At 34.8% G+C, this 17,863-nt stretch overlaps 1 protein-coding gene across 3 annotated transcripts in view; it reads right to left on the reverse strand.

Annotated features, from left to right (window-relative positions):
* SLC4A10 (solute carrier family 4 member 10) overlaps positions 1-17,863 on the reverse strand; it is a 377,012-nt gene that overhangs the window by 38,216 nt on the left and 320,933 nt on the right. For all 3 annotated transcript variants that reach the window (XM_074215846.1, XM_074215845.1, XM_074215847.1), the window contains 4 exons: positions 11,651-11,756; positions 3,385-3,546; positions 1,454-1,567; positions 562-723 (listed from right to left, as the gene is read on the reverse strand). In XM_074215846.1, coding sequence (XP_074071947.1) covers positions 562-723; positions 1,454-1,567; positions 3,385-3,546; positions 11,651-11,756 — 544 coding nt within the window. The remainder of the gene's footprint in view (positions 1-561; positions 724-1,453; positions 1,568-3,384; positions 3,547-11,650; positions 11,757-17,863) is intronic.

The raw sequence follows: 17,863 nt of genomic DNA on the forward strand, positions 1-17,863 counted from the left end.
CCATGTTTCCAAGGGTAGGCATGGGTAGTTGACAATTCCCCAGGATATCAGAACAAAAACAAGATAGTACATGCTCTATTTTTCATAAAGATTGCTTTAGATTTTTTTAAGCCACTCAATAGCTGAATTGATTGCATTTAGCATGGGTTACTGAAAAGGAGAGTGTTCAGTCTAAGCATCTTATAGCAATTACATAGCAGCTAAAACATTTTCAGTTTTCACAGCAGCAAAGTGAAACCATATCTAGTTAGCATATAGGTGAAGATGAAGTACCTTCATCTAGATTGCATTTATTAAAAAAATTACTTTATTTATTGAATTCATTGAGACTGCCACATAACCCTCTCTATATTGCGAGGCTTTCCTTTTTTTTTTTTTTTTTTTACTCACGAAACATTATCAGTTAGAAAAACTTTCAAAAGAATGAAAGGAAAAGAATTTGATGGCATAATGCAATTTTTAAAATAATAAATGAAGCAGTATATATGAGAAGTCTAGAATTCTAATCAATTCCAGTTAAATAAATTTGCATGCTGTAAGCTAAAAAGTTTAAAAACATACCTTTAGTTTGTGCTCTTTTCTGTTGATAATGACTGCAGTGATTTGTTGGTCCATAAATATAAGAATAGTACAAAGCAAAGCAGGAATCACAGCAGCTATCACTGTCCACCATGGATTTGGTCCCAATGGAGTAACAAACCAGCCACGGTCATCCCTAGTAGGCTGCGTAAATTGTAAAATGTGTACTGTTAACATTTACTTCTGGCACCTATTCTATTGGAATCTTACAGATGCTACCAAGAAAACTGATGGGATGATCTTCAGTAAATAGAATTAAATATTGTTTTCAATACAAAGAATCTTTTAAAAAGTTATTCTGTTTAATGTAACATTGAGTTAAAATATTATATCGCATGAACTTTCTAAATGCCTTTCACTTCATTACTGTTATATGTAGAAATATTAATTAGAAGTGTCCATAGGAAGTTTCTTTTTGTTTTTATTTTTTAAATTACCATTGTCTTCAGATGTACCCAAATTTTAATAAGGAATGGTAAATTTTATTTCCATCTCTGTCATTCCACATTCCTTAAATGTTCATATAAATGATTGAGGAGACAAGCACTTCCACAACAAGAATTAGAGCTGGACAAACAATACTAGGTAAATAATAATTGGCATTTAGGCATCCTTATAAATACAAGTGTTTATACATATTGCTGAGGTAGAGAGGAAATAATTTGGAGGGGAGTAGAAAGGGAATGGGGTTGGGAGGAAGACAGAAGGAGAGATGTGAGGAGAGGAGGAGAGAGTGGAAGGGATGGTAGGGTAAAGGAAGGGCAGAGGAAAGAGGAGAGGAGGAGAGGGGAGAACAGAGGAGGGGAAGTGAAAGAAAGAAATGTAGGGGAGAGGAGATGAAGGGAGGGGAGAGTAGAGGAGAACAAGATTTCACCTTGAAAACACTTGGAACTTTCAGTTTTGGAGATGGGATTCCAATGGCATAGTCAATTAAAACCATAGACAAAATAGTAAGAAAGACAGCAAAGTCACTCACTATAGATCGAACCTAGATATAGGGAAGACAAAAAAAAAGTTATTTGGTGCAGTCAGTTAAAGAAAATGAAGCTTATGGCAAATATTTTAAATGGCATTAGATCTACAAAATTCCATAAATATGGGTTTATTATCCTAGATATGGAATTACAGAACTTTATAGAAGGAATGGCCTTCAGCACTCATCATGAAAGTGAGTATGGCTCACAGATAATTGAATTTGGAGTTAGAGACCATTGATTCTTCTTTTTTTTTTTAGTTTTTTTTTTTTACAAGGCAAATGGGGTTAAGTGGCTTGCCCAAGTCCACACAGCTAGGTAATTATTAAGTGTCTGAGGGTGGATCTGAACCCAGGTACTCCTGACTCCAGGACCGGTGCTTTATCCACTGAGCCACCTAGCTGCCCCAAGACCATTGATTCTTAACTTAGTTTTGCAGTTTACTCTTTTTGTGTTCCAGGGCACATCACTTACTAGTTCTCAGTTTTATCACCTATTAAATAAGGGAGATGAATGAGACCTTCCAGCCTAAATCTATGAATCCTGTGACCTAGTTTGATCTCTATCATTTCATAAATGGGGACCTCACTCCTATGGAGTGATTTATCTAAGTTCATATATCATCTGCCCAAGTGAGTGGCAGAGATAAGACTTGAATCTATTTCTTATGATTTGTGGCTCAATCTTCTTTCCATTAGACCATATAATTTTAATCAATTATTAAAAATGCTTAAAAATAACAGTGCTAGAATTTATATAGCTTTCAGGTTTGCAAAGTGATTTACAAATATCTCATTTGTTCCTGATAACAACCCTGAAAGATAGGAGGTATTATTGCTCTCATTTTATGAATGAAGAAACTGAGGAAAACAGGTTGTGACTTGCCCCAGGGGGATCATATAGTAAAATTTGAACTCAGGTCTTCCTAAACTGAGAATGTCATTTATATACTATCATTGAGACTCATTTAGATGCTACAGATAAGGATGTTTTAGCTGGTTCATAAGGTACATGAAAGCAACAGTGGGAAAATAGAGAAAGGGTAGGGAAGATTAGACAATTAAAGATGGTACTAAGATTGTGCTATGTATCTTTTTCATAGGACATTCATAAATTGAAGCAGGACCTGACTTATGAGGGAATGTCTCTAAGGTCAAAACGCATACAAATGGCTTTTGTTTTGGCTAAAGAAAAGTATAATTCTATATTAAATGATAAAATTCAGCCTAAAAGAAAAAGAAATATTCCACCTTGATAGGGGAAGGAGGTGGGGACCAAACAGAAGGCCTCTCTGGCAGAAACAGCACTTGAAGCATTTTCCCAGTCTGGAAATTTGATTATCATCTTCAGCTCACCCCCTAAAGAGCTTGTTTTTGGCTGGATCAGACGTTATAGGTGTTACTTTGCTGCATTAAATATTGAACTAAGCTGTTTCTGTTTATTTTCAATTCTAAACATGCAGATGTAATTGGGATGGGAGGAAGGGACTGACACTTCTTTTTGCACCCATTGCCTACAAATCTGAACAACATTCCAATAAGCTTTGCATCTTATGTCAGGTAGAACCTTATTAGAATTCTTTAAAGTCTCTGTGAGCCCCAAGGGGGACAGTGCATGATGGGTGATGAAGTAGGGCTAGATCTTAAAGATGAGGAGGTGGCCATTCAGGGTATCACCAGTAACCCCGGTGGAGAGGAAGAAAGTTATAGTTGCCTGTCTTTGGCATTTGGAGATGGAAAAATAAGTTCAATTCAAATATAACCACCATTTCAATAAAACAACTCTTTCATATTATAATACCCATTTCTAATGAAGATTATGACTAAATTACCTTCGTTGGAAAATAGCGGCTAGTCTTGAATTGCTTCAATGTGGATGACAGGGTCACTGTGGAGAAGAACAAAATCACTGACCAAAAAAGGACATCTGGAACATATGGGTGTTCATGTCCACAGGCTCTTCCAACATACTCTCCATGTAAAAAGTTACATTCCTATTGAAGAGAATGAAAACAAATGGTGAAATTAAGGAAACTATACATATATGTATAAATACGTTTGATCTATGTCTATATGTATATAATTTTTTTTGTATGTAGCTAGTTTTTGTTTAAAGAGAGGTCTACAAGTAGCTTACCTAGCATAAACCCCTCCAGATTTTATGAGGTATGTAATCTCTACTATCATAGTAGTATGCCATATGAAATCTGAACATGAACATTCTTAAATCCTTTCCCTTTTTTAGATCTAAGTGATAAATTCTTTTTAATCTATTATAAGTATGAAAGAACACATAAGATTTATCAGTCAAAAGGAATTTATTGAATTCTTGCTAGGGAGAGCCTGAAAACTAGTGGAAGAGGCAAATGGAGCACACAGATTAAAATTAGAAGATGAGAAAATATTAAAAGTGATACTAATGATAAATGCAAAAGACAATTCAGAGTGGGAGAGATTATTGTAGGTTAGATTAGATTTAGAAAATATAATGGAAGAAGAAAGTAATTAAGTTGAAAAATGGATAAGAATACCTCTTTTTAAAGATTAAATCATTTCAGTTTGACTATAATGACTCATTGGATGACTAAACTAGGAAAATCATATTGATCTGATTGTGAAGAAATTAGATGCTAAGCAAAGTTTATTCAACAAGAGAAGTCAATTGTGTGCTTGCACAACCATAACATTTTCTCATTGTTCTGTGGTTTCAGTTGGGAAAGATTAATAGCATTTCTTGAAAAATTAAGTATCAAGACCACAATGATTTTCTGGTTAGTCCATTAATACTCAAAAGATCTCAAAATTAAGCACCATTTTCTTAAAGGAACATCTATCTAATTTTTAAGGTATTCAAGTTATCTGAGTATCATAGATTAGCAGACAGAAAAGGAAGGGGTATTCAAGCTCATTTTGTTTAACAACCTAATTTTTCAGATGAGGAAACTGAAGTTCAGGAAAGCTCAGGGATTTGACCCAAATCAAATATAAATGGGAGAGTACATGTACGTTTGTTTTTCATTGGTTCATGGATGGGGCAAATCATGAAGAAAATGCAGCAGAACACCATGGTCATGGCAAAGAAAAAGTTGAATAATTTCAAGCAAGCATCTGTACTGATAGAAAAAAGGTCAGAGAACAGGTTCACTAGAGTCATTTTCCAATTTTGAAATTAGACAAAGTAAATAGCTGAAAAATAAGAGGGGAGATTGACAGGGAGAGAAAGATGCATTCCAATCACTGTTCTTTCTATCCAAACTTTTGTCCAAATTTTTAATCATAACAAGTAAGATAATTATAATCCAATTGAACAGAAAAATAATTGATAACATTTATATAGTACTTTAAGGTTTGCAAAACAATTTATTAATCTCATGACATTTCAGCAACTGTAGTGAGGTCTGTCTATAGCAAGATACTAATTCAGGTTCAATGTCTTATTTATGATGCTATCCAGTATCCTCATTTTAAGTAAATAATACATGTAAAGTGCAGGGAGAACAAATTAAAAGAATTCCCAAATCTCAGTACTCAAGGAACTGACAATCTACAGGCACATCCGCTGGAAGCACATGTCTGTGTCCAATTGGGGAGGAAGTTTGCCTAACTGCATAAGAGCCACTCTGGGGGCTGTCTCCCATTCATTAATACATATTATTCATTTATTGTAACTGACGTAGTATTAGCATTAAGTCTTTAGAAAAAGTCAGTGAAATAATGTTGATACATTCAATTATTAATTAGTATTTAGAGCAAGACCAGTAAGAAAATTAAGACTGAGTATTTTATTCCTCCCAGCACATTTTAACAAGGAGAGAAATTAGTCAGAATTTGGCTTACTTAAATTTAGAATGGAAAAAGCAATAGATAGATATGCTCAGAGTGCCCAATAGCAAAAGTTGGTTTTGTCTGTCATCCTGCATTGTTGCTTTCTAGAATTTCCCAGGGAGTATTATGTAGTCTTTCTAATAACTTAATACACCATAAGGTGGCAGCAGAGTCCACAAAAATTTTCATTCTATAGGCTAGGCTGTGAGAAATGCTTTTAAAAACCCACAGATTATGATGAAGTAATAAGGTACCCCCAAACTTTGATTTTTCTTTTGTTCAAGAAGAAAAGCCTTGGGATATAAATTCTCATTTGAAAATATTTTAAATCTCAATTTTTATCTTCTCTGCTGAGCAATGAAGACATACTTGCTTTGAATTGATTGGTGTGGTATAAATAGATCTGTCAGGAAAATTCTGCCCTCTGGGATTTGCACCACAGAGCAGTTTGCAATCGACAAGTTTCAATTTTACCTTCATGACAGTTCTCTAATATCCTCCTCTCTTCTAAGACTGCCACTATCCTGATGCAAGGCTCCCATCACCTTATACCTGGATTATCACAATAGCCTCTAAATTTGTCTTTCTGTCTCAAATCTCTCCCCACTCCAGTCTATTCTCATTAATCAAAATGATCTTCCTAAAGCACAAGTCTAATCATATTTTCCATCATTCAATAAATCTAGTGGATCTCTATTACCCCTGGGATCAAAATCTTTTAAAACCATGTAAGACTTGACTCTTTCCTATTTTATCAGTCTTCTTATCCCTAATCTTCCTTCATATACTTTGATCCAGTGACACTTATCTTTTTTTGCTGTTTCTAAATGAGATACTCCCAACTCTGGATTCCCAGCAGTATTTTCACTGATTGTTCCCAAAGTCTGAAAAACTTTATTTCCTCATCTCCGCCTCCTGGGTTTTCTGGGCTGCTCAAGTTTCATCTAAAATTCTGTTTCCAATGAGAAGTCTTCCCTGATCCTCCTTAATGATAGTATCTTTCCTCTATTGATTGTTTTCAAATTATCTTTTTTTTGTGTTTGAATGTTGTCTTGCTCATTATAGTGTAAGCTCCTTTTGGAAAGGGAGTCTTTTTGTTTTGGTTTTTTGCCTTTCTTTATATCCCCAGTGCTTAGCTTAGCAATGTGCTTGGAATATAATAATTCTTCATAATATACTTAATTACTACTTATTGACTGATTAATGATACTTAAGAGACCTGTCCACAAAGTGTTGGTGCATAGTAATCCAGTATTCAATATCTACAAAAAGAAAAAGCAATTGTAATTCAACAAGTCCATTAAGATCCTACTATGTTTGGGGTAGCTAGGTGGTGCAGTGTAGAGTACTGGTCCTGGGGTCAGGAGGACCTGAGTTCAAATTTACCTCAGACACTAATTGCCTAGCTGTGTGACCTTGGGCAAGTCACTTAACCCCATTGCCTTAAATAAATTAAAAAAATTTTTTAAAAGATCTTACTATATATGAAATACTGATCACAGAAAACAATGAATACATAGGAATCTTTGTCCTCACAGTCATAAATTATCATGATATATCAAGATAGAAAAATAGAAACTAAATTATGTTTTATCTATCCCACAAAGTCTAGAGTCTTTGGAAGTAAAGTTTGGCATTTAGTTATCTGTAAAAATTTTGTCACTTTCCCCAAGGAAATTTATTGCAGTATAATGTAAAGACTCCCAAATAGGATTTGGGGGATCAGGAAATCTGGGCTCAAATCCTACCTCTGTCACTTACTACTATCCATGTCACCTTCAGCAAATTGTTTCATCCTCTGGACTCAATTTCCTTATCTGTAGAATGAGCAGGTAATACTAGATGACCTTTAAAGTCCTTTCCAATTTTACATCTATTATTCTAAATACATGTTATTTTCTAGATCACTCTAGTTGTTCTTAATCTTTTTTGAATCTTGGATAAGGGGGACACAGTGTGGTTAATGAAAAGCCACAAATAAATCTTAGGCTTCAATTTTTTTTTTAGGTTTTTGCAAGGCAAATGGGGTTAAGTGGCTTGCCCAAGGCCACACAGCTAGGTAATTATTAAGTGTCTGAGACTGGATTTGAACCCAGGTACTCCTGACTCCAGGGCCAGTGCTTTATCCACTGCTCCACCTAGCCATCCCCTTAGGCTTCAATTTTGTCAATCATTTCAAACTCTTCTCTCTCAGAACTTTTGTAAGAATAGCTAAAAATGGGGGCAGCTAGATGGCGCAGTGGATAGAGCCCTGAGTTCAAATGTGACCTTAGACACTTAATATTTACTCAGTAGTGTGAGCTTGGGCAAGTCACTTAACCTCATTGTCTTGCCAAAAAAAAAAAAAAAGAATAGCTAAAAATGAAAAAAAATGTTTATAAAAGTATACAATGATCTAAAGACTGGGATAATTAATTCCTGCATTGTATTGTCTTGCTCACTCCCTCAAATGAGAGTGCTTGTCATAGTGCCTAGTACATATTATGTTCTTAAATAAATAACTTGTGTCCTTTCCTTTGTTTAAAATACTTAAAATTCTTCTGCCTCTGTATTTTCTTAGATCTTGTTCTCTACAGTTGGAGTTGGGAATGTCATTTCAAAAACACCTTTTAACATGGTATAATCAAAGCTTTATTTACTAAATCTACTTAAATAATAGTTGCTTACAAGAAACTAAATTTTATTTAGTTTACTCTCTGTGAATTTGTTGAGATTACAGAGCAGTGTGAGTTTATTTATATATGAACTGCAACTTACCTTTCTTCTTTGAAGCACCATGTTCTACCCAAGCAAAAAAGTGAATTCCGAAAAATGGAAACTATTATGTATGATGTTTGTTCACTGTCCTTCCCATCAAATAAAATCTCAGACTACTATATATTGATTCCATTTGTATGTATCTGCAACTAGAGAACCTTAAGTTCTATTAAGGAGAAAGAACTTAGTCTAAGTCTGAAAAATGAAGAATAAAGACTATTTTATCCATCATCTAAAGTATCATGAGGGATACAACTATATTCCTGCACTTAGGCATGTTGGAGTTAGAGAAACCATCCTAAACATATAGCAGTAAATGAGATAATTAATGAAACAATACAATATATCAAATTGTTAAAATGAATGGAATAGCCAGTAATTCTAGCTATTTGATAAGTTCTGTGTGGCACCTGAAACAATACTTTGCTTTAAAATCTTCTGAATAATACTGAAAGCCTAGAGAAATGAATCCTTTAAGAAGATTATATACATAGCCATACACACACACACACACACACACACACACATATGTATATACATTCTTTTAAAGAAAAACTATTTTCTCATTTTGCCTTTAAATTTAGACCTTTCAGAATGCGAGAGTTAGCAGCTCTTTATCTTTTCTTGTGGTAGAAAAGGCCATTTATAGTAAGAACAACAATTATAGATCACCAAAAAACTGCTTTTAACTAAGTAAAAAAAGATATGAAAATTTCTGCCAGAATATTTATGCCTAATAGGTAAACTAAAAAACTCAACAAAAAATTTAGATTTACTTTGATTGCAAAATATTGTTCAGAGTATAATATTTGACCCTCAAACTTATAATACTTAAAAGGAACCATATGATTGTCTAGATTATTATAAATGCAAGACTTTCTTTCAAAAAATATTCTGCTGGATTGGTTACCTTATATTTTATAATTATTTAAATATTATATTTAATTATTAGTCCTGTAATCATGTGATTACATGCATAGATAATATCTAGAACACAAAAACCAGATCCAATGCTCTCATTGAAATGATATTATCCTTTAAAATAATAGATGGAATTACTTGTTTTTTAGTAAAGTACAATTTGGACGTAATTCTGTGCAGTGAACAGAGAGCTAAACCTCTGAGGCAGAAAGACAAGTTCTATCTTTGAGATATACAATTTGTGTGACCTTGGACAAGTCACTTAATGTCTCTCAGTGTCCCAGGCAACTCCCTTAAACTTAAAAGTCAAAGGACAGTTGGCAGTTTATATTGAAGTAGTCAGTTTCCTTCTGGGGATATCTTAAACTGATGAATCTTAAAATGAAATGGGAAAAATATCAAAATAGAAAAAAATCACCCAAAGATTGACGATAGAAGAGAATAGAAAGCAAATATTGAGCAACAATAATTCAACTTCGATCATAGTAGCAAAATACTGTGTAAAAATTTTTTGGGGGTGATATATAAAATTCTATATAGGTCATAGCCTATCCTTTCAAATACCTTAAAGTTCAGTAAGAGAATAGCAGAAACACAGAAAACTGTAATATACAATTGCATAATAAAAGCATGAGAGTTGTAGCATAAAATGCTGTATGAAAATAGCAGTGGGGCGAGGAGGAAGGTAAAGAAAACAGATAAGATTTTTGTTTAGGAGTGAGCATTTAAGTTGGGCTTTAAGTTGCAATTAAACAGGTGAGAAAGGGGAAACAAAGGCATTTTGGACATAAAAATCACATTTTGAACATAATGTTCAAAAGCAGGATATCTCAGACTTGATCGTAAAGTTATATGAATGGGATGAGACATGGAAGGTAATATGATGCCAACTGGGAGGTGGGTGGGGGAGAGAAGTTGGATCTTTGAACATTATTTAGTAGATAAGTTTTTTGAGCAGAAAGTAACATTAATAGATCCATATAGAAGCATGAATATCATAATAGTAATGTGAAGAATATATTAGAAAGGGGTAAAGAGTGGAATTGGGAAACTTGTTGGGAGCAGGTGAAATAGCCTAGGTGGGTAGTGATGAGAGGAGGAGATGGATGTGAGAGATGTTACAGTGATGCAATCTACAGTGTTTTAGAAATTGAATGGATACAAACGGTGAGGGAGAAGGAAAAAAATCAAAGATAACACTGCAGTTTCGTAGAAGCCTGGGTGATTATTAATAGGACCATGAAGAGAAATAGTGAAGAAAGGAAAAAAAACAGGTTTAAGAGGATACACAATGACCCAGTGGAACATTCAGAAAGAGACAGAGATGTCCTGGGAGCATCTAGGGATTCAGGTATAGAGATTGAAGAGAAAGTCAAGAACCAGTCTTGAGGGGCAGCATTGGACTTGGTATCACAGTTATCTGGGTTCAAATTCTACCTTTTACATTCACTAGTTGCATGACCCCTAGTCAAATTTTTTAACCTCTTTGTGGCTCAATTTCCTGAGCTGTAAAATATGGAGGTTGCATGTGATGCCTTTAAGATTCCCTGCTCCAACTCTAAATTTATGATCCTATGACAAAGAAAAGAAGAGAGAGAGATAGATACTGTGAGAGAAAACTGGTGAAATAGTTGAAGATTGAATTAAATAAAAAATGCTATGAAATGGGACAGGTACACATACAGAGTCATATACCACAGACCAGAAGAAATGGTAAGAAGAAAGCTCATATGCTGTGATCCAACCCACAGTTTCCTGTCCCTAACAGTTTCCTTCCCCCAGTCAATACGGTAGCTTCCTGGTCTGAGGGCAGAAAAGATCCTAATCTTGAGTGATCTGTATTGACATTAGTCCTACCGCACATGAAAATCCCATTTTCAGAACTTGCCCTTTATTATAGGAGGTTCTCAGTAAGAAAGGCATCCTGGTTCTCTTTTCAATCATTGCCCTGGCACATTTGATCCAAAATATAGGACACTTGTCTTTATTATTCCATTTCCCTGTACATTACTACAGAAATTATTTGAGCAGACTGACATATTAGACAAACCTTTTTGCTGTCCATAGCTGATATTGAGAATATGCTGCAAACAACATTTCAGCAGCTAAACTGAGATGTTAACAAAGCATCCCCTCCCCCACAGTGCAGCCTGAACAGCTGGAGGAGTATTGGGTGGAGGGGCAGGGAGGGGAGTTTAAAATAAAAGCTTATAGATTCTTTCCACACAAGGCAGCTTTGGTTTTGCCATCTGGTAGAATTTAGGTCAAACCCGTTGTTGTCATTAAATGTGTTTTGACTTAATCTCAGTCATAGTCCCTTGTTGTTCATATGTAAATTTGTTTTCAGAGTAAAGGCACAATGAGACTCAGTCCTACTTCTCACATAAACATGTACATGAGGATGATCAAGTAATAACTAGCTCATTAAAATGCAAACCTGAAATATATTTAAAATCTCTCTATATTTCTCTAATGACATACACATTTTATTCTTGTTGTCATTTCTAAATCATAGTAGGAATGTCTATTTTCAAATTTTAATGATATTCCCAAATGATATTCATGCTCTTATTAATCTTTCAATATTTCACTTACTGACACAGTTAAGTTCTTCCAAAAGATGTCAGAGCCAGATAAATTGAATTCTCTCCATTCCTTCAAGGTATCATTGCTAGGATTATGTGGTTCCACACAGTTACATCTGAAAAAAGGCAAAACAGCAATTCATTTATAAGGTTTTATTTATGAGCAAATGTTAACTAGAGTGTGTATAGATGGGAACTTCTGCTCACGTGAGCTTAATAACAATTGGTTCTCTTTGTTATCCTTTCTCTTCTACCTAGAGAAAATAAGGCAGGCAATTCAACTAGACAAAAATCTAATTCAATTCAAAAAATATTTATTGAATATATGAACAAGGCAATGTGATTGGTATTGAGAGAGAAACAAGATAAATAAAAGTATCCTAGTCCTCAAAAAACTTACTATTCATGATTCAAGGCACTTTTTTCTCTTCCCTCTGGGAAATAATATTTAAAAATATACCTTCCCTCAAAGTCCACTGTGTCATTGCCTGATGCTACACTAAGCTCATTTAAATCTAAATTCCTGGCAAATCCGATAGGTGCCATTTACTTTGAAATTCATCAGCCAAAGCCCAAAGATGAAGATAAATTTTGATCCCCCCTTCCAATTAATAAAATCAGGCATATCACCTTAAAGAAATATATAGATGAGCTTTGTTCAAAGTCCCATTATTATAAAATCTTATTTTATAGAGAAACCCAGACAAGTACTGATGAAATTATATCATAGTTTAGAAAAAAGTTAGAATGTAAGAAGTGTCAGTATACAATATTCTTCCAGCTGAGCCTTTGGGGAACATCAATTAATCACTCAACAAAAGTTCTTTGAATGTTAACCCTAACTATGCTGTGAACAATACAAGAAGATAAAGATATAATTTCTGCTTTTGGAAAAATCTACATATTTATCACACAATCATGGAATCTGAGTTTTATATGATCTTGAAGGAAATCTAATCCAATTATACTTAACTGAAAAATCCCTTTATATTTTCATTTATAAGTTGCAAGTCTGTCCTTCAACATGTTTAAACAAAAGCATTGTTTTTTTTCCCCTTCATAACGTCAAGTCTTCATTGCAACCTCAACTTATTATTGCTAGTTTTGCTTTCTGGAGACAAGAAGAAAAAGTACAACTCCCTTCCCCAGGTAGCCTTTCAAATAATTGAAGTCTGTCCTCATGTTTCTTCTATTCTCTAGGTAAAATAAACATCCTCAAATCTTAACCCCTATAGTTTCCCTTCTATAGGCATCCCCCTCACTTAGCAATGGCCTTCCTCAGTTGTGGCACTCTTATCTCCCTCACTGTAGCTGTTGAACCTCTAAATGAAAGCTAGGATAGCATTAATTGGGAAGCGGAATCATATGTACATCAAAGGTGATCTAACAAGAAAAAATATAAACACCCCCAAATTTCAAACCTATTGTTTTTCAAGTTTAGTTGCAAATTGGTTGTTTGGAAATGAAGATACATTTCCCATGATCAAAATCATGCTTTAGTTATCTTTCCTATACAGAGCAGAAACACCTATTTAATTCATTAGATAACTGAATTGTAAGATGCCATGTGATCATGCCACATAAAATTTAATTGAAAAACCTGTGGTGTTAGTGTAAAGGCAATGACAGTAGAACACAAGCTTTGAAAGATCCTAAGGAACTAACTAGAAAGGCCCCCATAGTGGATCATTCTAGTTAGGGTTATTTGCTGTCTACATGGACAACTTAGCTAACCTCAGAGTTGTTAATGGTTGATCATTTTATGATTTTTTTTTGGTCATGGTGACTCATAAAACTTCTATTAAAGCATTGGGTGGCTGTAATCTTTATTTGTGGAATGTGTGTCCAAAGTTATGGAATCACAGGTTGTTTGAAGGAGAGAAAAAGAGGATAGTGCATTCCAAAATGGGAGAAATGTATGAGGAACAAATGGGGGAAAGCATATGGTGTGCTCAAAAGATAATGGGTATTCCAGAATCACAGAATTTGAGAGCTGTAAGGGACGTCAGCAGTCATCCAGTCCAACTCATACTTGAAAGGAATCCCTATTATAACAGATCTCATAAGTGGCAGCCTCATTTAACCTTTGCTTGAAGACCCTCCAAGGGGAAGAACTCACATATCTTCAAGGCAACCTATCCTGCTTTTGGATAGACAAAATGGTTGGGAAGATTTTTGTGGATCCTAAGCCTAAAGTTGATTCCTTCAACATCTACCCATGACTTATTTTTTCACTCTGTGGCACAGTGGGACTAATTTAGTCTAGCTCCTCAAATACCTAAATTCTTCTTTTATAATATCCTGAATCTCTGGGTCAGAAGTTCTTATTTCCTCCAATTGCTTCTCATTTGACATGACCTCAAAGTCATTCACTACTCTGGTTGCTCTTATAATGTCACTTTCCAGTGTAAATTGTAGCATCTAGAATTATACACTTTAGATGAAATCTGATTATGGACAGTTAATGAGACTATCACCTCATTTCTGGAAGCTTTGTTTTATTTCAATGAGCAAATAATTATTTTCTCCCCCCGCCAAAATCCAAAATCTTTATAACAGATGAGTAAAACAAAGGGAAAAAATCTCCACAATTGCCATGTCCCAAAATATGCATTTCCTTTTGCATATTTAAATCCATCATCTCTATCTCTGGAGATAGATAGTGTGTTCACCATTGATCTTATTGTGGAATGAGAAATGTTGCAAGGGCGGTTTCAGAGAAACATAGGAAGATTTATATGAACTGATGCAGAGTGAATTGAGTAGAACAAGGAGAACAATTTATGCTATAACAATGTCATGAAACAACTTTGTAAGACTTAATAACTCTAATCAACACAATGACCAATCATGATTCTTAATGATTTTTTAGAATTAAGTTCAAGATCTTATAGATTATTTTGGTTGCTATATCACACTGTTCACTTACATTGAACTTACAGCCTATTGAAACACCCAGATCTTTTTTTTTCAGAAAAATAGTATCTAACCATACTTATCTTATGTTTCCATAACTTAGGGTGCTATCCCTCCCAGAATTGTGTCATCTTGGAAATTCCATTTTTGTCTCACCTAAATCACTGGGCACCTTTATCCAAGTCAGTTTAGACAGAGAGTAGGATATATAGAAAGCAAAACTGTAACCAGACTATTGAACACTTTAATATCAACTTGAAATGTCTGGTCTCTATTCGTTAGGCTATGGGGGAGTCAATCTGATTGTAGTTTGCAGGATAAAGTGGGTGCAGGGTTAAATGACCAAATAAAAATTATATCAATAGTCTAGACATAAAGTGATAAGGGATTGAACTAGAGTGGTAGCAATTTATTGAAAAGTAAGAATATTTAATGACTAGATTTGGGCAAAAAGGAGAGAGGAAAGTCAATGATGACTCCTGGGAGATTAGTAGGGTCATTAACAGAAAGAGCTTAGAGGAGAAGAATGCTAGGTTCTAGACAAAATATGGATTTTTAATTTCGTTTTTGGAATTAGAGGAGACAATAGAAACTATTTGGTGTCAAGTAGAAAAAAATAAAAAGATAATAAAGAAGGAACAATTAGAGAGGTGGAAGAAAACCTAGAAGGACAACATAGTTTATAGTGAAAAAGAGGACTGGAATTATAACCAAAGTATGAGTATTTGAATTTTAGCCCTGCTTTTGCTATTTGTTTGACCTTGGAAAAACCAGTTAAACTCTCTGGGTTTCAGTTTTTCATCTCCAAACAAATGAAAAGTTAGGGATGATATCAAAGATTCAGAGCAACTCTAATTTCTAAGATCAATGTCACAAAAAAGCAAATGAGTAAAGAATTTCAGGAAAGAGGAGATAATCAACAGTGTCAAATGTTGCAGGTTCTTCGACAAATTAAGGATGAGAGAGGACTCCATAAAAAGGGTCATTAGTAAAGAGGGTGGGAGTAGAGACAGAAGCCATACTGCAAGAATGTGCAGGTTAAGCAATGAGTAGGTTGTGAGGGAATGAAGGTGGTGAGACCTTTAATTCAAGAAGTTTGGCTGTGAAAGGAAGGTGAGAAATGGGACTTTAATTAAAGGAACGTAAGGTCAGGTGAAGTTGTTATGCTTATACATTTTCATTATTTTTTTTTAATGATCTTCCTGCTTCCATTTTTTTCCCCTTTCAATGTTTCCTCCACATAACTGCCAAATTAGATTCTATTCAAAAACATCCAAAAGCTATCTCTTGCAAAATAAAATACATGCTCCTCAGTCTGGCATTTAAAAACTATAGTAATATGTCCACAATCTACTTTGTCAGATTTTTTACATATTATTATTTCATGATTCTATGTTCCAGGTAAAATGAACCCACTTGCCCACATTCTGTCCCATCTTCTTTAGAAGACTGCCCTACTAGCATCCTGCCCCCCCCCCCAGTACTAATCTTCAATCTCTTTCCACTGGCTCCTTTGCTACCACCACCACTCATGTCTTCCCCCATCCTTTAAAGACCCTTGTTAGATTCAATCATCCTTACTAGCTATAATCTCCTTACCCCTCCCTTTTTGGCTAAACTCCTTGAGAAAACCCATTAATACTAGATGCTCTTACATGCTTCTCTTCTAAACTCTTTGCAATCTGGCTTTTATTTTATTTCACAAAAGCTACTCTCTCCAAAGTCATCAATGATCCCTTAATTGTCAAATCAAATACTCTTTTCTCAATCCTCATCTTTCCTGATCTCTCTGCAGTTTTCGAGTCTGTTGATCACTTTATTCTTCTTGGATACTCTCTCCTCTTTGGACTTTAATGCTGTTGCTCTCTCTGAATTCTCTTTCTAGTTGTCATATTGCTCTTTCTTAGTGATCTTTGGTGGAACTTCATCCAAGTTACCACAGGCAGTCTCCATATTGATATAATCAAAAACATTAGCTGAGGATCTTCTCCTGGGATCTGTCTTGAATCCTTTTCTCTTCTTTTCCTATACTATTTCATCACATGATATCAACACTCATGGGCTGGTAATGATTCTCAGATGCCTACCTTCAGTCTTTGTTTCTCTCTTGAATTCTAGTCACACATCACAATTGCCCTTTAGAAATCTCAAACTGGACATTTCAAACTTAACACATTCAATTAAGAAGTTATTATCTTTTCTCCCTAAACATTCAGCTTTTCACAACTTTTCTATTTTTGTCAGGGTCTCAACAATTCTCTTAGTCACTCAGTATCCCAACTTTTGTGTCATGCTTTACTCTTCACTTTCTGCCATCCCAATTTTTCAACTCAATTTTCATAATTTTTTTATTTATAACATTTCTTGAATATATCCTGTTATCTCTGTTCAAACAGCTAAGATTCTAAGACAAGCCCTCCTCACCTCTCACCTATCACCTCTAACCTAGACTATTTCAGCAGTCAACTGATTGGTCTCTTTGGTTCAAGCCTCTCTTTTCCTTCTCCAATCTATCCTCTGTTCAGTTGCTCATGGAATTTTCTTAAAGCTCAGGTCTGATATTACAATCTCTTGCATCTAATGGTAGAAGTGGGGAAGAGAACAAGCATTTAAATGCTTACTATTAGCCAGGTACTGTGCTAAGAAGCCTTGTGAGGAAGGTGTTATTATTGTCTCCATTTTATAATCAAGAAACTGAAGTAGATGGAGGTTAAGTGACTTGCATAAAGTCTTAAAGCTGGGAAGTGCCTGAAGCCAGATCTGCATGATGATGATGACTCTGAGTTCTCTAAGTATATACAAGCAGAGTCCAACAGCTGGAGGGCTCTCTTTAGCTAGAAAGACTTGAAGTATTGGGCTCTATTTCTATTGGGGGGGGGGGAGACAGATCAGGGTCCTGCATTCAGAGTATAAGACCTTACTTCTAATCCTGCCTTGGTCACCTTCTAATCATAAAACCAGTGCTTAACCCAGTGCTAACTCATTGTAAGCAGAATATAAATATTAACTATAATAGTGATTATTATAAAAGCTATCACTGATTTATATTTATACTTTAAGGTTTTCAAATCACATTGATTATTTCTAGTACTTGACACAGAATTCAAACTCAGGTATTCCAGCCCAAGTCCAGCATTGAGTCTCCTAATTGCTTCTACTTATTCATTAGTTATAAGACCCTTGGGAAATATCTTCACTTCTCTAAGCCTCCATGTCTTCAGCTGTAAAAGTCATAATAATAGCATCTATTCACAGGATTGTTTTGAGAGTCAAGTGAGATGGTATATGCAAAGCATTTCACAACTCC

The sequence above is a fragment of the Macrotis lagotis genome, chromosome 1 (assembly GCF_037893015.1).
Source record: "Macrotis lagotis isolate mMagLag1 chromosome 1, bilby.v1.9.chrom.fasta, whole genome shotgun sequence".
NCBI classification, from domain to species: Eukaryota; Metazoa; Chordata; class Mammalia; order Peramelemorphia; family Peramelidae; genus Macrotis; species Macrotis lagotis.